Raw genomic sequence first — 27,079 nt, forward strand, 5'->3', positions numbered from 1 at the left:
AACATCAATGACTGCACCCATTGCCAGAACACGCTGCACTGGTTTAACACTTTTCCTTAGTACATAGAAAGCAACAGCACCCAATAAGCCTGAGAAGAAATGCTGCTGTGTAAATACTGGCAACTATTCCTGAAAAAAGAATTATGGGATGTATTCTCAGAAGCTGCCCAATCCCATAATTTGTATTGCATAGGTCACAATCACACATATATATACATGCACAAGTATGTGTGTGCATATATACATATGTATATACACACACGCGCACACGCACACACACAAAGAATATATTAAGAAGACAATGAAGTCTGGTCACAGAGCAATTTACAGGCTCAATATATTTTTTCTTTTTTTTTTTTTTTTTTTTACACTTTGAAAGAAAACCAGTATTTTACAGTCTTCAGTAGGCATTATATACACTGCACTTATGAAATCTAGAAAGTATTGAAATAGAAATACATTTCTGCAAACATTTGGGTAAGAAAACAAAAATTTTCAAAGATTTGTGCTATCTACATAATATTTTCTCTAAATCACAATAACTGTATCCATGGAATGTTCTCTAGAAAATGTCTTTTTTTTTAAAACACCATGCACATTTTTAAGCAATTGTAACCCAAAATATCCCAACCTAAAACAATCTAATAATGTTCAGATTAAAAAATTTAAGTTTCAGATCAGATTTTAAAAAGATAAGTCTTTATCACAAGAGCTGTAATGATAACAATTACATGTTAAGGCTAAACTGGTTTTGTTTTGTTTTTAGAAACACGTTTAAAGACACATTTCTCTCGTGGCTCTGCATTATGAACTGTACTTACAGATGACAGTGCAGTGAACATAATGTTCAGTCCTACAGTCAGGATGCAGTTGCTCCTTCCCACTCCACAAGATACTGCACCTTTCCATCAAGTGTCACCCGACGAGCCAAAACACGGTACTTTTCCCCACAAGCTATTCTACCCGCGGCACCAAAATAACTAGTAATTGAGTTCTTTAGATGATTGAGCTGCAACTCCTGATCTGCTAAGTTGTTAAGTATCTCTGTATTGAGTTCATCATACTGGTAATCTTCCTTGCTCTCATCATCTTTTACAATTTCTGAGTTTTGAGTCCGGAGTGCTTTTCGTGGAAAGCGACCTCTTCTTCTCAAATGTGGTATTGCAGCAGGCCAAGTTCTTCCTGTACGAGTCCTTTTTCTCGAGTCAGATAAACTATTAAAAAACCCAAACCAACAAACCAGCATTAACTCCAAGGAACTTATTCAAAATCTATGCTTTATCATCAGTTATTTCCATGCAACTCATATCATAACTTCTTTGTTCTATTTTTCACTGATAAAAATACTAGCCTATAGATAGATGACTTAATATGACATTTGCAAAATAAAGATTTACATAAGGAAAATTGTACTAATTTTAAATCAATGTCAGAAAACTTACCTAAATAATATTAACTTGAGTGGCTTAAGGGCTTCAAATCCTAAATTAAACATGATTTTTTGAAGACAATTTGTAGCAGTAATGCACACAAAAATGACTCATGAAAGCACCTGATAGCATGAACCAGAAAGGAGACCGAAATAAGTAGACTGAGGAACCATGTACCTCAATAAAAGAGAAATCTACGTTTGCTAAACTTGAGAGGGGAAAGTTCAAGTAACAATTTACTTGCAGAAAAGTTGATTGTAGTTAATAATTTATCTACAAAGACTATGCCAAAAATTTTTTCATGCTCTATTGACTGTAGACAATCACAGCATACTTACTCTTTAACATGAATACACAAACCTACAAAACCAAAAGCTGCTAAAATTAATTTGGGGTACACGTCAGCTCTTTTGTGGCCTTTATTAGAAAACTAAGCTTAGGAAGTGTTTATGGAGATTAATTCTTCTCAGTAAATGTAATTTAACTACATATTTTACATCAAAGAACAGTAGTTAGTGAACACAAAACCCCCTCACCCTGTGTTGTAAGCAGAACTAATAAAGACTGATTTTCTTTTGTCCTATTTTAGATTTCCCCATGCTCTATTCTGAGTCTCAGTTTCTCATTACTCCAAATCCCAGTGAATCACCACATTCTTAATGTTACACTCCTTTGCAATATCCTCAGTTCTTCCCTGTTTACTGTCCCACCAGTTCTACAATACCCTTACCTCCATTTCACATGTACTATAGCTGCTTCGTAACTTAATCAACCTCTTACCTTATCTTCTACTTTTTTTTTTTAGTTGAAGCTTCAGCAAAACAAACAACACCCAAACAACAACAAGAATACCCCAACAAAACAGCACTGGCAATGACTAGGCCACAGAAAATTGTTTTTCTTAAGTGTGGGTTGCTGGTTTGGGTCTCTCTTATCCAAGCATCTATCTTCATTAATCTTGTTAGACCACAATTTCTTCGGAACTACTCAAATTCCCAGATTTCATGGAAGTTCGCCAAAAGATTCCGAACTGATTGGAAGTACAACAGAACCCCAGGTTTGAAGAAACCAGACTTCGAACATTACATGTTACAGTTTGGCAAGGTATCTCTTGTAGGATCTCTGCAACTTCTGTTTATTAAGGGTGAAATATTGCTGAACCAGTTGTTTCCTGATCACCTCCCGACTTTTAGAAAATTTTATTAAAATGAATATTGCAAATCTTAATCTTTGTAGCAGATAGAGTGATTAAATAATTACCTATAATGTCTGGAAATGCTAGATGAGGTAGTTTCTTTCATACTGGCAGCACCTGTGGATTCCACATCTGAGGTATTAGATGAATGTGCAGTTCCATCAGATTTCCTGATATGCAAGATAACAGGGTTGCCATGTAATAAAAATAAGATTATATTAAAAACTGAACAGATAAATAACATGGTATTATAGTGTTTTACAGGGATTTTTTTTTATTTCTTTTTAATTTACCCAACAGTGCAGGGCAATTCCAAGGCTGGGTTCTCTATCACTGGAACTGGTTCATTATCCTAAAGAGGAAAAGAACAAAAGAAGTACTTCAAATTAAGTTTTGATTGCTGTATCAATTTGGTTTGAGGGTTATGAGAAGAGGCTGAGGGAACTGGGCATGTTTAGTTTGGAGAAGAGGAGGCTGAGGGGAGACCTCACTGCCCTCTACAACTACCTGAAAGGAGGTTGTAGAGAGGTGGGTGTTGGCCTCTTCTCCCAAGTGAACAGTGACAGGACCAGAGGAAATGCTCCGAAGTTGTGGCAGGGGAAGTTTACATTAGGTATCAGGAAGAATTGCTTTACTGAGAGAGTGGTCAGGCACTGGAACAGCCTGCCCAGGGAGGTGGTGGAGTCGCCATCCCTGGAGGTATTTAAGAAACATGTAGACATGGCACTTCAGGGCATGCTCTAGTGCCCAAGATTGTAGGTGGTTTTTGTGAGTGTATGATTGGACTCTGATCTCAGAGGTCCTTTCCAACCATGATGATTCTGCGATTCTGTGAATGGGGGAATATCACGATTCAAAAATTATAATCCAGGGGAGGGGTGGGAAGAGGGGGATGTAAGATATCTAAAATAAAACCTTACCAGAGGAGACGACTCTGGAGTTTTGTGAATCATTTTTCTTGTATAGGGGCCAGGTGGACGACCTACTGATTTTTTTTTTCCCTTTCTTTCTATACCATTGCTTAACTCCCTAGAAGAAAATTTATATTTTGTCCTGTATTATTGAAAATAGTTTTTATTGGATACAAGTTTTCCTTTGGCAATGAATACACAATTACATGTCTATTGCAAAGACATTGCACTAAATGAGGTTATTCCAGTAAATCAAAATTGTCAGGTACAAAGCTACATATTTTTGCCTCTAGAATAACAAACAGATACAAGATCTTTCTAATTACATTACTGACTCCCTAATGTTGAAGAGGAACAAACAAGTGTTAAAATGTTTTTTTTATTCATATGATCACACTTGGTAAAAAAAGATGTCACATTTACTAATACAAGTTACAGCTTCGCATCACACTTCCTATTTAGAATTCTAGTTAGATTATTGCACAAGAGCTCCAGAAAGGCAAAAGATTTTGTTTCCCAAATATCAGCAAAGTTGGGATATTTTCTATCGTTCTTACTGCTAAATTTCCTGTTGGTTGTTTTTTTCTTTTGGTTGGTTGGTTTTTTTTAAGAAGGATCTTAAGAGAACGCTAATTAAATTACTTCTAAGACCTTGTTCTCACAATAGTCCACTGTCACGGTTTAGGCAGGACATTCACCTTTACTGTTATTAAAAAAATACATCATACAATGAAAAGGCCTTTTTTTGTAGGCACCAAAAATATACCCCAAGCACCCCGATTCACCACAACATTGCCAGAATGACTGGGTTATTTTACCTCACATCAGGGATTGGTTTAGATGATTTTCTGCCTTTAATTTTGAACTCATGAGAAGTTCCTTCTGGTTCTTTTTCAGCCTTTAAAGCAGCATTTGGTGGCACAGGAGGAACACGAATTCTCAAGCCAAACAAATGCTTCTTTTTCTTTATTTCTTTTCCAGACATAAACCTAGATGATTTTAAATTAATTGTTAAAATTCTGATTCCAGAGAAAGCAACTCTTAAAGTAACAGTGTACATGCAAAACAAAACTATACAAATTAGAATATTCATTCTAATGCTATTTTATTCCCCTCTTTGCCCTAATGCAATCATCACTCTCAAATACAGAATGTGAAGTGGAAAGAGGATGGAAGTTAAAACAATTTTTCTCACGATCTAGGTTCCACTCAAATAGTTACATAATGTTATAGTTTGAAATAGAAACAGTATTTAAAATTTAAACATTGTCTGCAGCCAAAGTGATTATCAGACAGACTGAGCAAAGGAGACCGAAGACTCTAAATCATATTAAATAGGCAAATAACAATTAAAACAAAAAGTGCCAATAACTTACATGGTCTTGTAATCATTTAATGCCTCCAGTACATGCTCATATCTTTCAGATTTTGGTGTATCTGCCAGCTGTGAAGTATTAAGAAATCATTTAACCTGTCAAATTCTTTAGTAATAGAAAGATTCCAGTTACTTTGAGTTACTGTAACTACAGATTTGGATGTGAAGTACATTTATGAAGTATTAGCTATGGAAACTACCTAACCTCAAAGGATATTAATTATCCCATATTTTGTGATTTACATCCACAGAACTCATGCCAGGATCAAGCCCAGGCCAAAGAATTTGAGTTTCACTTGTAAGAAGTGCCAGAAAAATATCTTAAAGAATTTTAGTTTACTCAAAGAACATAATACTAGCTTGCCCTCCCAAGACTGCTAACAAGAATTCTTCTGTGGCATTATGTACTCCCAAATTAAAAGAGATTGCAAGCAAAAGATAAGTATTTTGACACAAGAACTTAGTTATTTTATTGGTGATCATTTTAACCAAAATCCTGCCACAGGACCCAATTCCCATTTTTGCCAACATTACTCAGTGTGATACAAAAAAAAAATTAAAAAATGGAAGAGGCCCAGAAGAGTTACTAGAATTTAAGAAGTAAATCCATTTTCATGCCACTTTTGCTAAGACCCAGTCTAACCTCCCTTCTTGCACCCAAGCCTGAAGTAGCTGGTCCCTATCAAGCTACCAAAACATGGAATCTTATCGCTGAAAAAATGCACACTTATGAATTACAGAGACATAAACCTGAATAAGGACAGCGGTGACTGTAACGAAGTGGACACAACACTTATGTAATAGAATTTAAAATAATTTTATTTTTATAATTAGACGGCTATTTTTAAATCCCAGTGAAGCTACCATATTTACAGTTGCCATGCCAAAATGTTCCAGAACTTATATCCAATTGGCTCTGCAGTAAGTTTATCTTATAGAGTTGACAAACGGTTTAAGTTCCACTATTAGTCTGGATACTATAGAGCAAACTGTACAACATCTGCAGCTCAAAAAAACCACCTTTAGCTACCAGCTAAATGAGTAGATATACTCATAAAAACCAACCTTTTAATACAATCTGGGGCAAGATCCACAATCTACCCAACTACTAAAGTTAAAGGAGCTATTCAACCAATTGTAGCCCAGGCAAATAACACCTGTTTTTACACATCTTTACCATATGCCTTCAGTACAATTGCCATCCAGAGGTCTTGCAACTCTGCAAGACTTAACTATAGAAAACTGCCTCATATTTATTGCATCCTAAATAATAACATGCTAAAAATTACTGGCTTAGGAGGTCTGATAATTCCACCATTTACTCCTATCTTACCTATGGCTAAAAAAAAAACCACACTTTTCCTCTTTTTCAATTATACACAGCTAGAGAAAGAAACCAAAGTGCCATTTCTAAAAGTGGCACGCTAATAATATTACAAAACCCCTAAACCCATTAAGTTGTAGATGCTACTCTTTCTGTGACTAATCTCTATTTAATAAAGCAACCAGACTAACCAAAGTAGTAAAATACATTTACCTCAAATTTTTCAAGACACAATTTTTCCCAACTTCATGAGAGACATTTAGAATCTTTTCAGAATAAAGTCCTGAAGATTTCCTCAACACAGCTTTTATGCATTTATTCAAGATCTATCCCATCAAAAGTTTAATCTTCAGACTTAAAAGAACTAGTTTCCTTGAAGGTTTAGAAATATCAATTAAGGACTTGAAAATACCACTTAAAAGAGGCGAGTTTCCTTATTTTGGATCTCCCCTCTCCTTCCTACCCCTTAGTTATGTGTTTTTCACATAGATTGAGCATGGATGGATGGAAAGGGGGAAGAAGAGTACAATAAGGACTGTAGCCTTTCCACTTCTCCAAGTCAATGGCAGCTAGACAGCTCCACTCTCCTCATCCACACCAAGGCTGCTCTGACCAGCCATTCTGACATGAAATTATGTTAAATCTGAAGAAATTTATGCTATGGAGATAAACAAACATTAATTTCTCTGACATTTCCCTCAATAATAGGAAAAAGTCAAAGTTAAACACCACTTGCTACACAGTTTAAAAAATATGCAAGACAGCCAGAACATTTCATTCCATTGAAAAGATGGTGTGAGAATTACCACATTTTGTGCAGCCTTTTTTTTTTTTTAATTAAAGCTTGAGACTTGGTATGACAAAATTATTGACTTGACATGACTTTACTAAGAGATGCCACACATCCCAAAGTAAATGAGATGTCTATTCATAATGACACTAATTGTCATTTCTTAGTAATACTTGACTGTTTGTCGTTCTAAAAATATTGACGCTAACATTCTAAACATACATATTTTAAACTCATTTAAACAAAGAACATACATTTGATCATCAAATTGTGTCAGCTAGTAAAAGTGGATTACAGATGTATGAGTTCACTGGAAAGTAGTATAAAAGTTGCATGTACTCATGATAAGAAACTTTCAAACTGGTTATATGCCACCTGTTTTAAGAATCTTCAAAACCCTAAACAAGTTTCATGCATGAACAAAGTGCATACTCTACTAGGAGCATGCAAATTTGAATTTAGACGTAAGTTTTGCATCCAACCTTACATGCAGAAACAAGTATCTACACTGTTCCTCTTAGTCAAATATGACGTCAGTCTGCTTGGAGAAATGGATTTCCTTTAACACTAAGGTAACAGCCCAGTAAATCAAACACCTAGAAAAATCACTAGTGTAGTAGTCAACTAAAACCAAGATACTTTAACAAGTAGCAGAATCAGACTGGAAAAGGATCAAAGCAATCTTTAGACTTGGACATGAACAGATCACCCCCATGTTTCAGAGAAGGAGGAAAGAGGAAATGTGTGTGTACAATAATTTGTTACGTTTTACACCTTAGAGACTTTGAAGATGTCTTCATATGCAATACACTCTGCATTCAGGTCTACATTTAGATTTTCTGGTCTGTGCACATGAAAATGTCACAGGACTATGAGAATTATAAAATGAATTTAAAGGAAAACACATTTATGCAACAGCGTAAACAGTTGAGTATAAATAATTAAAGTTGCCATGCAAATAATAAAATAATAGTTGCATGGACCACTTGAGAAGTTTTACAGCTCAGAAAAACATGTAACACTTAAAGCATTCTATTTCTACAAGGAAATTAAAGATGGTCTCATTATTCAGGATTAACAGATTTTAAGGTAATAAAGGATTTAATATCCAGAATAAAACAGTTCCTAGGTCACTACCTTTCAGGACACACGTATGTACTGTGAGGAAAAACAAAAAAGAGCATTCCAGTTACTTACCTCACCAGGATGCAATCTATCCCAGTTTTCATTAATGTAGGCCATAAGTTCAAGCTCCGAATCAAAGTATTTCTTCTTATGAATAACACTTAGGTTGTAAAGGCATAAATGTGCTATATCTACCCTAGAATTCAGAAATATTTGAGAAAAAAAAACAGAGGGGAAAAAAAAGTATTTTTCTTCCAATTGCTTTTCTTTGCAATAATTTAGTAGAAGAGCTATTAGCATGACATAGAAGAACAGAAAGCACAACTTAAAACACTCAATCCAGGGAACAACATTATGAAGTCTCCTGTCATTTCTCTTAAAGTGATTCTTTCTGCTTTGAATCTTATTTTCATCTCTGCCTCATCTCACTGTCATGATGTTCTTTTAAACTCCAGAACTGGTCTAAACCATGGGATATTTAATTAAGTCTGAATTCATACTTGAACATATCAATTCTGAATATATGCAAGTATTTTGGTTAATTAACATTTTAGAAGGTAATTTCCATCATATATTTGTTAGTATATATATCCAGTAAATTGGATACAATTTCTAATATGGGTTAGTTCAAAAATTTCAAACTACAACTAATCATTAAATCTCACTGAGGAAACTATTATAAAATGTGTCAAGATATGTACTCTAGGACTCACTACATTTGGCTTATGTAATGTCAGGATCCTAAACCCACAATAAAGACTTTTGTTCAGATATCTTAATCTTCAAATATGCAACAAGTGAGTAGTTGCTTAATACTTTATTGAACAATCCCAGGAATAAATCCCAAGAGCACACAATTGCAATATATCTCTATATTTAAGGATAAACTTTGAAGGAAAAGTTGTCCCTGTTCATACAGGCAGTAAGAACAACTCGGGGAAAAAACCTGGAGCAGCAAATGTATTTCCTTTTTTGCAAGTAGAATCAAAATACCAAAAAGAAAAGCAGAGCATATATTCAACTCACCTTTTTTTAAAAAAAAGTAAAAAATAATTCATACTTACCATCTCAAGGGTAAACGTTTGAGGTATTCTGGTCCAGAACTGCAAACTGAGCAAATGAACGTATAAAACCTAAAAATATATACATATGTTTATGTACATCTGTCTGGGTGGTGGGTGTCTGTATATACACATTCTCTCAATGTTTTAACACCTTAATTATGAAAAAATAAAAGTTAAGCAGGCTAGAAATCCAGCCATATGATATTTTAGAGTCCCTTTATCTTCCACCTTCCTATAAACAACTTCCACAATCTGTGCTGGTACCTAGCAAGCCAGATACAAGGTACTTACTCAATTTTATCCTGATACCACTGTTTTATACTCCCTAAGAAAGTCCCTCAACCTGTGACTATATCACTGAAAATGATCTGTAATGCCCTCACTCCTCTCAAATGCAGAAACCTGAGCCCCAGTATAAACATGCACTTAAAGAATCCATGCATTCCTAGGACCTAAATCAGTTCCTTCCCACAAACATCCAAGCACAACCAACAACTAAAACAAACAAACTATAATAGATAATGAATGAGATAATCCTTGATTCCCTTCTCCAGTTTTCACTCTCATCTGCTCCAACTACTCCAAGTTCCTCTTAAAATGAAAGCATAGACCAGCACTCCATTTCCTTTTGTCCCACCTCATCACACATGAACAGAGGATGTACTGAGCTCCCCCCTCAGTCTAGCTATCCTTCCAGCTTTTTCCAGCTCCTGATACTGTACTACCAGTACAGGGAACGGCTACCACACACACACGCCAACAGCCTATCTTGAAGCATGGTGCCTGTCGCATACAAGAGATTAGTCACCTATACAATGTGAACTTGAAAGCCCTTATCCAACTTATAAGGCCCACTAAAATGCAGTGCTTTAAAGCTGCTGGTCTCCCAGTAGCCAGTATAATGAACTTCCACAGAAAAGTGAAGTCAGTAACTATTTCAGTTTAACTACCCAGTGATTACCATTCCACCCTCCTTCACTAAACTGGGATAAGAACTGCATTTTCCTGGCACCTGAACGCATATTTCAGTATGATCTCCTGCACAAAACTCACCCCATTTTGGAAAAATACTGTTGTACTACAGATACCTTAATAAAAGCTCATATGCAAGATTCCCTCCAATTTTAAATAAAAAGACAACCTTAGAGTGCAGCTTAAGTTTCTTACCTGTCACCAAAAAGCATTGGCTTTTGGAGGCACTGCACGCAAGCCTCATGAAACCACTGCTTACATTTGCAGCACTGCAACATCTTTAGATACCAGCTTCGCCAATAGAAAGAAAAACAAGATGTGTTAAAAAAGTCACTGAAAATTATTCTTCACTACATTTGAATTAAATAGCAAGGGATCTTCTGAGCTAAACTGATTTTCACAGTTTATAAAACAAAGTCATCTGTAGGGATACTTCAGTAACACTGAGTTCCATAAGGAATCATTACTAGAAAAGAGTGACTAAGAATAATAAAAGATAGTCTAGTAAAAGCATGAATTAAGTTATTAAATTCAGAAAATAAAAGTTCCATTTGCTCTGACAACCACCTTTTAATTCTTGATAACAAGAATTCAGTAACTCCATATAAGCTCCTTCTCACATACTGGATTAGCTTCCTTGCTATTTTCCGAAGCGCAGCACAGCCACATTTAGTTACAAACATTTGTTCTGAGGATTCAACTAGCTGAATCCTCAAAATGAACTTCACAGTTCACTTTTTTCTTTTCATTTTTCAGCTCCTTCCTTAAGAAAAGGAACCATGCAAAATTGAAGGCTGATGTTTGTCCAAGTCTGCAAAATTCTCAAACCAGAGCTCTGTCCTGTGACTATAAACTCAAAAGCTTTGCTTCTTTGTGGGACTCTTGACTTGCCTTCACTTCAAATCTTCAATGCTATTTTATTCATTCAGTCATCCATACAAACACATCTCCCTGTTAAAAGTCCTCTTCTTGCCTTTCTTGTAAGAAAGAACCAGCAGAGGACTCTGAAATGCCATAACTGGAAAAAAGTTTTTTCCCCGCCAATAATTGCGATCCAGGGTATGATGTTATGGTATAACCAGACAATTTAATAAACTAATCTCCAGATACATTTATATTCGTGACTAATAACAGAGCTGAGTTAACATCAGAAAATCACTGCCCAGAATTGCAAGAAGCTTAAACAACTCCATCCAATCTCAATATGTTAACAGTAGCAATGCAAAAAAAAAAAATTCTTGCTTGTTACTGAATGGACTGTGACCTTATGCAATGGTCACATGATAGAATTAAAACAAACCAAAAGATCTGATGGGAGAAGGAAAACCACTAATAATGTATTTCCCATAAGACAAAAAAATAAATTCAAAATTCCACTTTGCATTGAATTTAATACCTACACACAATAGAAACAAAAACTAACAAGTTCACAAGTAAAAGTAGAGCCAAAGTCTACAGCTCCATTATGGAGAAAAGTTCTTCTATGTTATCTGTTTACTTACTCTCCAGGTCCTCCACAATAGCAGTAACACTGCTGGACATTGGTTTTATGACCTGCATCCCACTCAAGGTCTGTTGCATTATACGGTAATGTTTGTTTCATGACTTGCAGTGCTTTGGCATTTGGTCCTTTCTTAAGCGCGCCACCCCTCTGGCAGAAACAAACACATCAGTTTACAAAAACAATACTATATTTCTGGAACTTTCAAATACTTGAACTTGAAAGTTACAAAAAATTATCTATAAACAAGTAAAATACTTTCACCTGTATTTGTTTTATAATAGCATATTTAAAAATAAGTTGAAAGCCAAATGTCATCTATTTCTAAAATAAATATTAATTCCCAACATATAAAACTTCAATTCAGTCCAAAGTTAACAAAATAAGAAATTGCTGAAAAAAATGCCATTTTTTATTTTTTTGTTTCAACTTCAAAAAAACAAAGTATGCATGTAATATGGGATGCATTAAAAATGTTTTTCTAGAAACAGACCTTTGTTGTTGTTGCAAAAACGCACTGTCGACAGAGCCATTTATCATCTGAATCAATCACGCTGGAATCAATATTTGGTGTGTGACACAGCTGATGATAACCTGTATAAAAAATTATAAGCCTAAGTGTTATTAAAGTGTCAAAAGCAGCTTACACAGAATTAACTCTATATAATTTTAATGCACTAAGACATTATCCATCTTTAAGTGCCAAAAATTTGAACAGAGATTGGTAATACATTTGAAATGGCCTTTTTCCATTAAGAAAAATTAAAAATAAACCTTACCTACAGAACAGGTGTTAGTCACTTTAACACAGATTATCATTATTCACTAAGCTGTTAATAGCTGCTAAGGGCTATAAAATTTAAGATCAGTTGAGTAGTCAGTCACAGCACGGAACAAATCAAAACATCTCTTAAAATGCAGTAAATATAAAAAAAATCTAGTTACCTTGCCCACATTTATCACATATAACCATTTCATTCGGTGCTTCTGAATACTCTTCCTGACATATTGTACAGACCATTTCCCCACTTTCAGTGGCTCCTAGACAAAGATGAAAGGGTGATTTTTTTTTCAGATTACGTCTAGAGTTGGAATGGTTACCACACGTATGGCTTTCTTCATAATTTCAGTTACAGATCCGTGCATTGTAGAAACATTGTTACAGAGCCTCTTTGTACAGACTCTATGTATTACAAATATTTATATCACTTATCATAGACTATCAGATATTTATAGGCTGTATATTTCCTATTTACTATGCAGTCCATGGTTCCGTAATATCAACAATAAAATTTAATAACTGAAGAATGTAAACGCAGGCTAAAAAAATATGTATAAACAAATGTTATCTGGACAACTCATGTTTTGTATTTACAGTAGTTTGTGCTTTTCATGTAAATATATGCACAATTTGGTGCATATCTTCTTGACAGATCTGCCCAATATTAATTGGCAGATTAATAATTGTATGCTTTAATATTAAACCCCAACACACTTAGGAAATTTGTTATTACTTCTTACACATATCTGCAAGCGTACAAAAGCAATAGTAGAGGTAAGAAAAAAAATGTTAGTTTGCAAACTGGAAACAAAACTACATTTTGCTCCAATTATACCACATATCAATGGATACCACAAATCTGGATTACTTAATCTACATGTTATCACACTCATGCACTCAAGTTTGATAGTTACAATAAATTAATTGAGATTGTATACATAAGCAGAAAATAAGTATTTTAAAAGCTTCTCAAAAATAAAGCAGTTGACTTTCCACTATTATGAATACAAAGTTTCTCCTATTGGCAGATGAAGTGTTTAGTTTAAACATCCAGAATCAGCGAGAGCCAGATCAGATTTCCTTTGCCTTTATATGATGAGGAAGTTGTATCTGATTTTCAGAAGAAATTGTCACTGAAATTGTCATCTGTGCTTTACTAGCATTAGATTACCAAAATACTAGCTACTCCCCAAATACCTAAAATATCAAAGCTAAGATACAATAGATGTCTCACTTGATAACTGTACATTTCTTTATATCACATGAATATTCCAAAATCTGTAATGGTTTCTTATGTGCAACAGTTATGGTGTTACTTTTAAATGTGAAAACTCCATTCAAACCTAGGATTTTCCAGTCTTTTTCTTTCCACGTCATGTTGTTTCAACTGAAAATAGGAGGACATAAACTTGGTGTAAATTCGGGCCTGGAGTTTTCTGTTAAGACAGAGTATTATACTCTATCCCCATCCAAATAAACTCAAACGTGATAATTTTTAGAATTGTTCTCCCCTCCCTGCACATAGTTATGTTAAAACAAAAAAAAAAAAAACCAAAACAAAAAAGTAACTGCAATGATAAGGAGTTGTTTGAAAATAATTTAAAAAAATAAATTGCCTAATTCATGATCCTGGGTCACACTAAATTATATCATTCTTTAGGATACAAGAATATTACATAATAATTTGTTTTAACATATATAGTAATCTAAACAAATTAAATACCAAACAATGACTACTTCACTGAAGTTCTTGCCTGTTTGTATGTCCTTCCAGAGAACCCAGGATTTGGAACTGTCCTCAAATATAATGAAGCAGTTCTGTTTCAGTTTGTTTATCTGAAAAACAAAAATACAGCGGAAGCCACGAATAAAAGGACTAAACAGAATAATGTATTTAATACTGAGACAATAATATTGTAATATTTAACCAACATATGATACTGTAGGACTCCAGTGAAGTTAAAAGTTTGTTTACCTTTTTGATAGTTCCAAGATAAAACAAGCCATCTGACCATCTAGCTAGGACATCCTGACCTTCTTCAAATTTACACAGTGGCTTTTTGGCTTTCTGTCCATCACATAACGACAGCTTGGTCAGAGATGCTGAGGTCTTATGGCTTCGACGTAAAGGAGACCGCTTATGGACCAGTGAATTACCCACCACTGTAGAGTCTCTAAAGAAAGGAAAGCAAGAAAAAAAAAGATAGGTAGAACTAGGTTAAAATTGGAAACCATATATGTTAAATATTAATACGATTCACAGCCAGAGCTCAGCTAACTCCAGAACTTGAGACAGCTAAAAACTTGGTCATGTTTTCAGAATTTACACACCTCTAGTAGCAGTGCCTCTGCTACTATAAGAGTCTAAAAATTTGAAAAAGACAAATTTATATAAAGAAAAATCTTCTATAAAATCAACTAATGTAAATGAAGACAGGGAGACACAAACTTTCCAGCTCAGAGACTCTTCGCGAAGTCACCGGAAGCATCAAAGAATGCATCAATAACATTCAATACAAGATTACTTATGCAAAACAGTCACTAAAGTCACTGACAGGTTTCTAAAATTCCAAGGAAGCTAAAAAGGTAGTAATCTTTTTCTAACTATATTACCTTGGTAGGGAGGGTAGTTGTTGACAATTGACATGGTACTCAGTAGTCAGTTACTCAAAATCAATCTAGCTATCAAACACAACACTCCAAGTAAAGGAGTGAAATACAGAAAATTATAAGATAGGACCAGATAACACACAAGGAAGAATCTTCGTAAATAATAGACAGAATTTGAGACCGTAAAACAAAGTTACCATTCTTATATCCAAATGTATTACCCTCTTTAGAAACTCAATGTACATATAACTGACAAAAACACAAGGACAGATCAGGGAGTTAAAACAGGACAGAGTCAATTGAAAGAGTGAAGCTTCACCTCACTCAAGAGAGCCTAGGTACACTACCAGCAACAGAAACATTCGAATTAATCACAAAGCACCAACAAAAACAGTAAATGAATCAGTGTCCTATTTATTTTGATGAGAATTACTATTCAGATGTTAAAGAAGTTACTGTAAAGTTTCAAAGAGAAGGGAATCCCTTCTCCCTAAAAAGTTCACTGCTGACGTTCAATATGAAAATAAAATTGGAATTATAATGGTTTAAGACATCAGAAATATGCAAAAAGGCAAAAGTTAATATTCTAGAGAGTGATCAACAAATTTTTTTTGTACTAAACAGTTTAAACCAAGAAGGTTAAACACAAGAAAATTAGACAGCTATATTAAGCACACTTATAATCAGTGTAAATCTAAACAATGACATGACCATAAGAGCAGCCATAATGGGCGAGATGAGTGTTTCACCTACCCCAATAACTCTAGCAGCCTCATGCACAATGGGGTCACCAGTTTAAGTCCTGTCTGATCCCAATACAAAAATATTCAGACAGGTGACTATGGAACATCAGAGGAAAATACAAAACTTACAATAGCATTCCTCTCCCAAATATTCTCTAAGTTTCTTACAGGCTGTGGGTCCAAAGGTCTCAAGCAGTAACGTCTTTCTTTTTTTTGTGTGTTTAATGGAATTTTCTTCTGCAAATTTTCCTACACGTTGTGTTGAACTTGTAAAGCAGCACTTCTTTTGGCTTGTTTCACAGCTGGCACCTTGTCACTTCATTTGATGCCCTTCATCATTGCATCAGAGAACTAAACTGTCATTTTCTATCTTCTCCCTTCACACTCCAGTAATGATGTTTAGACTCACACAGCCATATTTCCCAGATAAAGAAACCTACCAATTCTGCTGCTTCTCAAGTGAAAGCTGTTTAAAAGTTACAGCTGCTTTTCTCCAGTTCTGCTCTAACCTCTGAAAAATGGGACAGAAAGCATGCAGCATTCAAAGTAAGTTTACAATAACAGGGTGACAGCATGGCAGCCTCAGCCTAGGCCATTTTTTTATTCTTTGCTCCTTTCCAACTAATAGCATTTGTAGCCTCCCCCCCCCAACATTGCAATTGGGCATTAAGTTAAAAATTTCAAAGAATGGTTAGAAACTGCAGGTTTTCATTCTAACTGCTCCCAGACTATTGTTCCTCTTCCCACTGTGTACTACTTCTGTTTACACCAGATTTCATTTGCCACTTCATTATCGAGTCACTCAGTAGCTTGAAGTCCTTCTAAACTTCCTACATTATTCTGAATAACCTCATACCCTTAGAGTATTTCATCATTTAAATTTGCCATCTTTTCTACATCACTGCAAGATTTTGCCCCCTGCCTTGTACAATAGCTTAAATGTTTGCAAGGGCCTCCAAAGCAGGGCCCCAGCCCTTAACACTTGTTGCAACCACATTCTACTGTCTCCTTTGTATCTGTACAGCCATCTACACACCCAAGTACCAAACAGGCTCAGAAACAAATGTGTCTGAGGTCAGCCAGTCAAGATGGGGAAAAAAAAGGGTTTACCTTCATCAGTTCCCCAAACCTTTCTGACTGCATACACACCCAACTTGGCACAAAGCAAGCAATGTTTAAAAGTTAGGCAAGACTTGATAAAAACAGAATAGAAGTTGTTGTGAAACTATAACCTGGTCTCAGCCAGTAATTATCTTCTTGGAAACGACTCATCATTACAAATATTAAAGTATTTAGTTACTTCAAATTACATCTATGAACTTGATTTAGCATATTAAACAGGTCAACAAGTTGCCATGTTCAAAGCACCTAAAGCAAATTATCTAGGGCACCTTGAAACAGTTTAATAAGAGTTTTGACACTCTCTTCTAGAGGTTCAAAGATTGTCTTTCCAGCTTATTATCTGGTTTGATTTAAGAGACTAGAGAAAGCAGTTAAAAGGCAGGAACGTTGCCTCTTCTTTTCCAGTACGTGAAAAAAGGCATGAAAAATCTTGAACAGAACAAAAAGACTCAATCAATTCATTTGTTATACATAACCTAGTACAGATTACCACTTAAAAATCAACAATTATTTTTATTAGTTTTGTATTTAAGAAGTCTTCAAAAGCATATAACATTATGCCTAGTACAAAAGTTTGTCCCATAACTCCCTTCAAATTATAACAAAAATGCATTGTGCATAATCTTCTGGCACAAAGCACTTAAATGAGTCTATACATTGACCTACACAACAGCCTAAATTCACAATAGCTACTTCAGACACTGAAGGACCTTGACAGACAGTAAAGGTCTGAGCCAATAAAGCGGACACTTCTCCATTGTCCACATCGCTCTCTTTGTGGAAGATAGCACTCCTGAAGTGATGACTGAACAGCTCATGAAGTAGCTCCTGCTGTGGCAGTTTATGGTTTATCTAACACATAGACTGAAAACAGGGTTAGTTATCACAACAGGCTGACACTTGGAGCTAGCTTAACAGTTGCTTTCCACATGGATAAGAAGTTCCACTTCAGGGAAACGTTGCCTCCACGTTTTTGATGGAGATTAAGTGGGAAGAGCTACTGTTTTAACAAGTTGAGTTTAATTAGCATGCCGTAAGTTACTTAAAGCAGGTGTCTCTCAATTGCCGTCTGGAAACACTGCACAAGAAATCACAATAAATTCAGTGCAGACCAGCATAAACACTACATGCCTAAAATGTTAATAACTTTCTCATCTGTCTTGCCACAGCGCTCTCTGCTGTAGTGGAGTACCAGAAAGCCACACCAACCATGCAAACTGAGGATAACTTCTTGCTTGCTAGTTCTGGAATTAAAGCTTCCACATTTTCCAGAAGCTTGCTTTCCAGTCTTCCGTAAAGTTAGCTCCATAGCACCTTCCTACTATAACACTTACAGTTATCAACAAAATTAGTAACCTTTAAGTAACAATTTCCCCACCATCTTAACTTCTCTCCAAGAACATCTAATGGCAAAATATCCAAAGCAGTCTTGTTTTTTGGAAAAACTTATCCAATATAAAATCTACTTTAATTTAATTTGCACAACTAAGCTACATTGCATGTCACACAGCATGTCCAGCCTATCTTGGCTTTATATCCTTTACTAAATACTGAGTATGTTTTGGCTGTATTCTTACTCAAGCACTTAAAATGCAACGAAAGTACTTATGCACCCATACAATCTTTCATTATTTAGTGGCGGAAAGTCAGTAAAACGTGTCTGCATGTTGAAATACGCTTCAAAATATAAGCGCAATTTCACCGTTTCTTATGAAGTTGATCTCATGAAGTACTAAAAACACTCATTGATTTCTCACCTTGGGATCTAGATCATACCCATAGACATTCTCAATCAAGACAAGCAGAAGACTTTCTATTAATCTACTTAACGAATCAGTTTATAACATGCTGCAGCAGAGGACAGTTGTCATTCTTTGTCAATAGGAACTGCAAACTCTCTCTGAAGGTAAGCTGCCTAGATCAGTCTGATTTGTGAACCATGACAGCTCACTACGCATAGCATTGCTTGTATCAAAATTAGATTTGTTACTTTTGACTTGTTTATAACTCTAACCTCTTTATTAGAGGTTAGAAAATTTCAATGTTCATTTAGTGCTTCTGACTCCTGTATCTCCACTGCAATCCTACAGTGCAGTAACGATTGCACTAACAGTGCTAAAAAGTTTGGGAAAAAAAATATGAAGGGACTGGAGGATTACAAGACTGAGCACTCTCCCTCTTGTTTCCAAGTCTCTTTTTCCTCAGTAGCACTGCCAGGGTAAGGTCACTTGTACTCCTGTATTCCTTCAGTTGGAACAACTGCTGTAAAACAACTCCTGTTAAGAAAAACTCCCTTGACAGAGTTCTTTTTTCAGCCATCTCAGTTCACTGATTTGTTTCATAGAATGGTTTGTCGTAACAAATGCAACGAAGCAACTTGGGACACATGCTCCCTCAACTGGCACCACCAGACTGCATGACTGAACTAGAGACAGTTTCATTGAAAATCCAAGCAGTTTCAGGAAATTTCTTCCAAAATGGCTGCGTGATTCACAAATACAGCAATAGTAACAGATGATAGCTACCCTGTGAGTACAGATAGTTTTTGGAAGCTAAATTAAAGATATTAAATTTTAACAACTAAGTGCCCAAAGAGTATTAAGAGAAAATTTTAATCCACTGAGACAACTCATAGAAGTGGGACCCACAGATAATTAATTTATTGCCAGTAAATAAAAATCACACTGAAAGGAAGATGAGTTTAGAGAGGCCAACAGATTTAGCAGAAGGGAAATCAGGCTAGGAATCACAGACGGAGCATCCTATTAAGACAACTCAAGGTTTAGGATCTCTCTCAAAATTGGAAAACGTGGTATCACATAAGAGAGGAAGATCTAGTGAAAGAACTTATAACTAGAGATAATCAATTTAAGTTCTGAAAGTGTGACGCTACTGCAGATTAATCACAATTGTTCTGTCTGAAGTTACAAACTACACTTTTATTAAACTTTAAAGAAAACTCAACTATGAAGAAGGGTGATAAAATACCAGAAGTCTGTTCTGCTCTCCATAAGACAGGACAGTTAACATCTCACAGGGAATGGGGAAGGGTGGAGGTCTAGCAAGGGCTCAGGCACACAAAACTGAGGGCAGTTTCACACGTCTTACCCAATACAGCAGCTTGCTCCCCTCGCATTAGCTCTGGAATGACAAGCTGACTTCTCCATAAGCTTCCTATTTAGTCTTCTTTCTCTTAATATGGATTAATTTTCTGACATTTTAAACAATTTAAAGCACCTCACAGAAAGGTCTGGTAACTAGACAAGCCAGGTAAGCAGCAAGCACTCACAGCACAAAAAAGGGAAATGAGTCTTTTCCAAGAGTCACAATCTTGGCTGGTTTACCCAGCACCACACAACGAAGACCAAGCCATGCTTCTAGCATAGCTGCTAACTTGTGACCGGGATCCAGTGCCTCTGTTAGCAGCTGGATCCTAGCCACATGTTTCTCCGCATCTTCTCTGTCATTTATAAGCTCTCATGCCAAACATTATCAATCTGCTGTGTCAGCCATACATCCCTCACTCAAATAAAAAGATTCTGCCGGGCCAAGAAGACAGACTTAACGGGATACTTCATCTGCCCCAACACAGGCCCACACTTAGGATCGAGCTCCTTATCTTTACACTATGTTGTATTCTGGTACAATCAAAAGCCTAAGCCACATCACTAACTATATAGAAGAAGGATAAAGGGACTCTAACCCAAGCACCCCTCAGTTTAGAAAAGCAAAGAATAATGGCTGGGGGATAAGAAATACATTCTCAAAATTACTTTCAATGTTTACAGTTGTTCAGAATAATTCAGAATAATAACAGAATAATTCAGGTTAGAAGAGATCTCAGGAGTTCTCTAGTCCAGCTCAGTGTAGCATCAGCTGTAAGGCCAGACCAGGTAGCTTTATCCAGTCAGCCCTTGAAAGCCTCCAGCGATGGAGGCCACACAACCATGCTGGGGCCCTGTTTCATTGCTGAACTGTCCTCAGTGGGAAGGAGGGGAAAAAAAAAACACCACAAAAAAACAAGAACACAAAAAAAAACATTTCCCTCCCCATACTCATCAGACTCTCTCTTATTTCAAGACGTGTGTTACCTCTTGTCCTCCTGCCACACACCACTGTGAAGAGACGGATTACATCTCACTAATCTTCTCATAGGAGCTGGAAGGCTCCTGTTAGACCTCCCTGAAGCCTTTTATTCTCCAGGCTAAATGAGCCTGGTTCCCTCAGCCTCCTCTCATAGGGCAAGTGGTCCAGTCTCTGACTGGTCTTGGTGGCCTCCCACCAAACTTGTCTAGTTTGATGTCTTTCACAGAACATCTAACAAGTTCTGTGTATAAGGAAATAATCACTTCCTCTCAATCTTCTGGTTCCATTCCCATTAATATAGCCCAGGATACCACTTGCCTTTGCTCACAGGACACACTGCTGGCTCGTGTTGTGCTTTCTGTCTGTCAGACCCTCAGCCAATCTTGCAAAGCTGATCCCCAGCCAATCTTAGCCTGAGGTTCTTCCTTCAGATGCAGGTCTTTGCTTTTGTCTCTGTTGACTTTCATGAGGTTCCTGTCAGCCACTTCCTTCACCCTTGCTGAAGTTGAGGTAAGCAACATCCATTCCTCTCCCCTCGTTCACAAATCCTGCCATTTTTAACATAGAAGGTGGTCAAGTTGGTCAGGTCATGATTTATCCTTGGGAAATATATGCTGACTGATCTTAGTCACCACCTTTCCAGATGTCATAGAATCCTAGATTTATTTAGGTTGGAAAAGACCTTTAGGATCATCCAGTCCAACTGTTAACCTAGCACTGCTATGTCCACCACTAAACCACGTCCCTCAGCACCCCATCTACACATCTTTTAAATACCTCCAGGGATGATGACTCAACCACTTCACCAGGCAACCTGTTCCAAGGCTTGGCAACCCTTTTGGCAAGGAAATTTTTCCTACTATTCAAGCTAAACCTCCCCTGGCACAACTTGAGGCCATTTCTTCTTGTTACTTGGGGGAAGAGACCAACCCCCCACTTCTCTACAACGTCCTTTCAGAAATGGCTTCCAGGAAGACTTATTCCATGACTTTCCTAGAGACCAAAGTGAGGTTAACTAGCCTCTGGTTCCCTGGGTTGAACTTTTGGCCTGTTCTGAAGACGGGTGTAACATTTGCGATTCTCTAATCATTATGGATACCCCATGTTCTCCACAACCTGTAAAGAATAGCCCCAAGAAAACATCACACAGTTACCTTGGTGCGCATGGAAGGAGCCTGTCTGCTCTGCATAAGTCAAGTTCATGTCTGTTTAAGTATGTGCAGCAAGCCAATTCACAGGCTACTCAAGCAAGCAATGCTTAACAAATCTTTCATGGATACAAGTTAAAGTATTGTTTAAAGGCAGAAAAAACTGGTGCTAGCAATGATTTCAGGGCAACCACTCTATATAAGCTGCTCCTTGTCAGCAAGATGAGAAATATTAGCGTTTTTTTTAAGTAGCTCTATGCTTTCAAAACTTCATCTATCACATTACCCGACGAAAGTATTAAGTTTTGCTTCTAAAAAAAGAAAGTGGTAATAAGGACTAAGTAAGTCCCTGCAGCCTATTCAGCCGATTAGCAGTTAGGTCTATGAACCTGTTACACATTAGAAAGAAGTTTAGCCAGAAGATTGAGGAGAAATTATTTCCTTCTACACAGAACTTGTTAGTCAGCACCTAGAATGCTATGTTTTGGTTCTCCCAGAGCAAGACAGACATCAGACTAGACCTAGACAAGTTTGGTGAAGGGCCACCAAGACAATCTGAGCTTGGAGCACTTGCCCTATGAAAGCAGGCTGAGGGAACCAGGCTGTTACAGAGGCCTAACAGCACCCTTCCAGCTCCTATGAGATTTACGAGATGGAATTAGTCTCTTCACAGTAGTGCATGGCAGGAAGACAAGAGGTAACACACATGTTGAAATAAGAGAGAGTAGGGGGCAGGGGGAGATGTGGGGGTGTGGACAAGACACACTTTTGTTGAGGTTTTGGGGGGGGGTGGTGGTGGTGTGTGTGTGTGTTCTGGTTGGGTTTTTTTGTGGTTTCCCCCCCCCCCCGCCCCCCCCTCTCTTTCTCTCCCCACGAGGACAGTGCAGCAGTGGAACAGGGCCCCACCACTGTGTGGCCTCCATCACTGGAGGCTTTCAAGGGCTGACTGGATAAAGCCACCTGGTCTGGCCTGATGGCTGATGCCACACTGAGCAGGACCACAGAATTCCTGAGATCCCTTCTAACCCAAGTCATCTTTTGACCCTGTGAAGTATGACTTTCCTTATTAAGATTGATTCATACTATTAAAAAGAGGTAGCCACCAAAGTGCAGTCTCATCTCCATAATACTATAATCTTTTGTGATTTTGGTTTTACTTGCTCACATTCTCCCTCAAGAAACTATAAATAATTAGAAATGTTTTAATTCTATTTGATATGCAAAGTGAAAGTATTAGTCTTTAAAAGATCATTACAGAACAACATATTTATTATATAGGGAAACAGCATAAGGCATTCCTGTACTTGTAAGAGCCATTTGTTAGGGACTGATCATCTGTTTGTACACAAAGAGGCAGAAGGTAGTATCAGGGAGAGAACAATGGTATCAGGTCACAACACACCTTTTCAAATCAGATCTTCCCTTAATTGTGTACTTAGCACCTCCTTGAACACAGCCACTGCCTTTTGGGTTTCTACAGTATCCCCAGCAACATACATAAGGGAGTATAATATGAGCACGCACCCAAGCAGTGAAGGATAACATAAAACATGCTGACTAGCACAGTGAGCAGGAGAAAAAAGGGTTTCAGAGGTGATCAAAGGCAAATGAAGACAAATATACTACTTTTAGCGCTTATGAAAAATTAAACTAAAACGTAAATAATTATTATCTGCCAAGATATTTAGTAAATTAAATATGTTCAGACTCATCAGGAATGTTCTCATCATCGGCTCTCTTTCAAAGAAAATTAAACCTCTTGATTTCACTCCTCCATAGAGATTCTACCTTCTAGGAAGAGACCATCAGCTTGAAATCTAGATTGTTCAAAGTGTATGTTCGACTAGTTTCAGCTCTTTCAGTAACAGGTATTTCCCTGCCCAAGGACCCTCCAGCAATACCTGTGGTTTTCTAATTCTTCTCCTGATGTGTATTACTCAAAGACACACTTCCCCTCCATTTCCTGCAAGGAAGGCCTGTAAAGAAGGTGAAACCAACACTGCAGCAAGCTCAGAGGTCAGTCACACAAAAAGTACTGTCAATTCAGAAACTAAGAGAGGATTCACATTGGCTTCTAGTCACACGTGTTTCTTCCCTCCACAAGGTTTCTCCTCCACAGCTAGCATGAGGAGGACAAATTATGCTTTAAAGCCGTTTTAGGTGCCTTTAGTACTATATTCATTCACATCTATCTCCAGGGAACACAGAAGTCCACTCTCTACCACAAAATGAACTGCAGCTTTTTTGTTACAGCTGCTCTTCTCATACACTTTACCTGATCTCTTAATGCAGGGAAGGGCAAACACAACGTGTTCAAGGCCAGCCTCAACTATAGCTACAACTGCATGTGTCTTTTACCTATTTAAAAAAAAAATAAATATATACACACCTTAACAACTGGTAACTAGACATATTATGCCAACTTTTGAGAAGCAACCTACACTTGATTTAAAATTCCCCCCAGAGCAGAAAAGACAGGTTGTTGAGAAGCCACATACCTATAACAAAATAAGTTAACTATGGAAAATATTACTGAATTATACTCTCAGTTTAGACCCACATTTCACCAGCTTGTAGCTCCCTGCAAAGATCCTTCTCACTTCCACTACTTTATTATGCACCTTCTTTCATATTTTCAACCCTTATTCTCCTTCCACTAAAAAGGTATGAACCTAATAGCATATATTCTAATACTATAGGAACTAAGCTTTTTTTATTATTCTTTCAAACTCAAATGCTTTCAAATTAATTGCAATGTGAGCACTCAAAGGGACAAACATTAACTTGTTAACTTTTACCAGCCTGATTACAGACACCCCCAAAAAACAGCAAAACTGTTTCCTTATCATCCCATGCTTTTGACAGTTTAGGTACAAAGCATTGATCGCTTCACCTTACACTACATCAGGAGAAAGTCATGCTATTATCCATGACTATGTTTGGCCTTTTAAAGTCATGAGCAGGGCCTAACTATCAGAAATTCAAGAAACACGCATAGTGCTGCACTGCCTTCATGGCAGGCCCTTTCATTGAATTACACAGAGCCCTCTCCTTTAAATAGCACCCAGATACTTCATGGGTGGATGATAACCCCTAGCATTTCAACACTAGTATCTGTGTCCAGAGCACCCAACACAGTACCATATTGTTCTCTTTGACTAACAAAAGTATCAACTCATTCTTCCTACAGAATTCAAACACCAAAGACAAGGCATTATTGCACATCTTTCCAGCCAGCAACAGTTACCCTATTTTAGCGGGCTAAAAACGTTAAGCTCCGAAACACGTTCAAATCGCCTAGCTCGAAACCAAAACCAAAGTTACCAGCGACCACCACCACCACCTCCTCTTTTGTACAGCTCCCCTCGCACTCAAGCAAACGCAGCCTACTCGGACAATGTCCCTAAAGGAGAAGATACCAAAAAAAATATAGCTGGCACAAGCCTCGCCGCAACCTCACCGCTGCGGCAGCACCTCCGCGGACCCCGGCGGACGGCCCGCTGCCTCCCTTTCCTTTGTTTTGGTCACCGAGGAGCACCGCTGACCCCTCACTCGCCTTGCCAGCCTCCGCCTCAGAGGGAGCTTCCTCCCCCTCCCCCAAAGGGCCTGCGGGGGCCCCCCAGCGCCGGAGCGGGGCCCCTCGCACCCCCTCCCCGGCGGGTGGCGCAGCCGCCGCGGGGGAAAGGGAGGGAGTGGGGGAGATGCGGCACCGGCGGGCCCGAGCTACGGGGCGCGCCCGCCCTGCGTGGGGCCCGGCCGCCCCTCCTTCCACCACCCCCCCCTCACAACCGCCGGCGCGGCCCGCCCGCCCGTCCCCCCCACCCCTCACCTCATTCGGTCTCTCGAGTGGTGCCAACCGCCTCATACAGGGAAATCGGCGAGCTCAGGAGCCTCCCCCCGGCGCCCCAGTGCGGCCGGGCCCTCGGTGCGCAGCGGGATCCCCCCCGAGAGCGGACCCCGCGGCGTCGACGCAGGAAAGGCGGCGGGGGAGGGGTCAGAGCCGCTTCACAGACAGCCCGGCTCCACCGTAGCCCCTCGCCATTTTTGTTTCCCGCGGAGAAGCTGTTGCATTCTGGGAGCACAAAGGGCCTCGGCCCCGCCCCGGCGGGCCCCGCCTGCGCCGACAGGCAGCTCCTGGGCCAGGGGGCGGAGAGGCAGAGCGCCGCGGCGGAAGGACACAGGTGAATGCAAACCATCGCCACTGGTGAACAAAGAGGGACTACTTTAGGCGTGCTTGGTGAGGGAGAGATCCCTGCCCGCCGGCCGGGACTCGTTGCGACAGTACTGAGGGGAGCGCACTGCCCCGCTGGCCGGCGGCTATTGTTCCCCACCGCACCTGTGGGGAGGTGGCTCGGTCCTGGGTAGCGCTGCCTGCCCCACCGCCCTAGCGGGTCCCCTGCCCGTCCTCGGGGCTGTGGCGCATTTCCCCGTATCGGTGTGGGTCGGCCCGGGCCTCTGGAATAATCCAGGGAAGGCAGGAGGAGAGCCCGGTTTTGCGCATAGCTGGCCGGCCAGGCCCCGGTACCGGCCCCGGGGGCTACAGCGGCTGGTTGGTTGGTACCAAGGGCACTGGGCAGCGGGCTGGGCAGCATGTTTCTCTGCAGAGACGGCCAGCAGGATGCTGCCATTTTGGGAGATGAGCTAAACCTCAGTTTCAGTTTTTAGCGGTAGCTGTATTAGCTAAGCAAAACAGGCTTTTCACTTTCTGTCACTGAGAACAGCCTGGGTTTGTGGATAGTTTCGTAGACCGTAGTATTGGACAAGTCTCCATGAAAAACAGGAATTGCCCAATACAGTGGTGACATTGTTAAAAGGCTTGCCCTAACCCCGTAAGGGCAGTTACTCGGCACTGCTCAGGCCTCTGCGCAATACTGAAATGCAAATATTTACTGGATCTCATCT

General features: G+C 38.5%; 1 protein-coding gene across 2 annotated transcripts; it reads right to left on the bottom strand.

The window, feature by feature from the left end:
• Positions 1–367: 367 nt before the first annotated feature.
• On the bottom strand, positions 368–26,230 carry MTF2 (metal response element binding transcription factor 2). 2 transcript variants are annotated; one of them, XM_074151615.1, is made up of 15 exons: positions 26,007–26,230; positions 14,444–14,642; positions 14,223–14,304; positions 12,633–12,728; positions 12,181–12,281; positions 11,689–11,837; positions 10,382–10,477; positions 9,215–9,283; positions 8,223–8,346; positions 4,913–4,980; positions 4,355–4,525; positions 3,546–3,654; positions 2,919–2,977; positions 2,691–2,795; positions 368–1,214 (listed from the first exon to the last, which is right to left on the bottom strand). In XM_074151615.1, the coding sequence occupies exons 1-15, from the start codon at positions 26,009–26,011 to the stop codon at positions 860–862; spliced, it is 1,788 nt and encodes a 595-aa protein (XP_074007716.1). In that variant the 5' UTR covers positions 26,012–26,230; the 3' UTR covers positions 368–859. The 2 variants fall into 2 exon arrangements, with proteins under 2 accessions (XP_074007716.1, XP_074007717.1); XM_074151616.1 differs by lacking the exon at positions 26,007–26,230 and adding an exon at positions 18,520–18,539 and having other exon boundaries at positions 14,444–14,648.
• Positions 26,231–27,079: the final 849 nt, after the last annotated feature.

The sequence above is a fragment of the Numenius arquata genome, chromosome 8 (assembly GCF_964106895.1).
Source record: "Numenius arquata chromosome 8, bNumArq3.hap1.1, whole genome shotgun sequence".
Classification (NCBI taxonomy): Eukaryota; Metazoa; Chordata; class Aves; order Charadriiformes; family Scolopacidae; genus Numenius; species Numenius arquata.

Excerpts from the sequence above, each read along its gene's own strand:
- MTF2 (XM_074151615.1), bottom strand. Across the intron at positions 12,282-12,632 it reads ATGTGATAAATGTGGGCAAG|GTTATCATCAGCTGTGTCAC; the intron begins GTAACTAGATTT and ends TTTTTTATACAG. Across the intron at positions 2,796-2,918 it reads GAATTGCCCTGCACTGTTGG|GAAATCTGATGGAACTGCAC; the intron begins GTAAATTAAAAA and ends CTTGCATATCAG.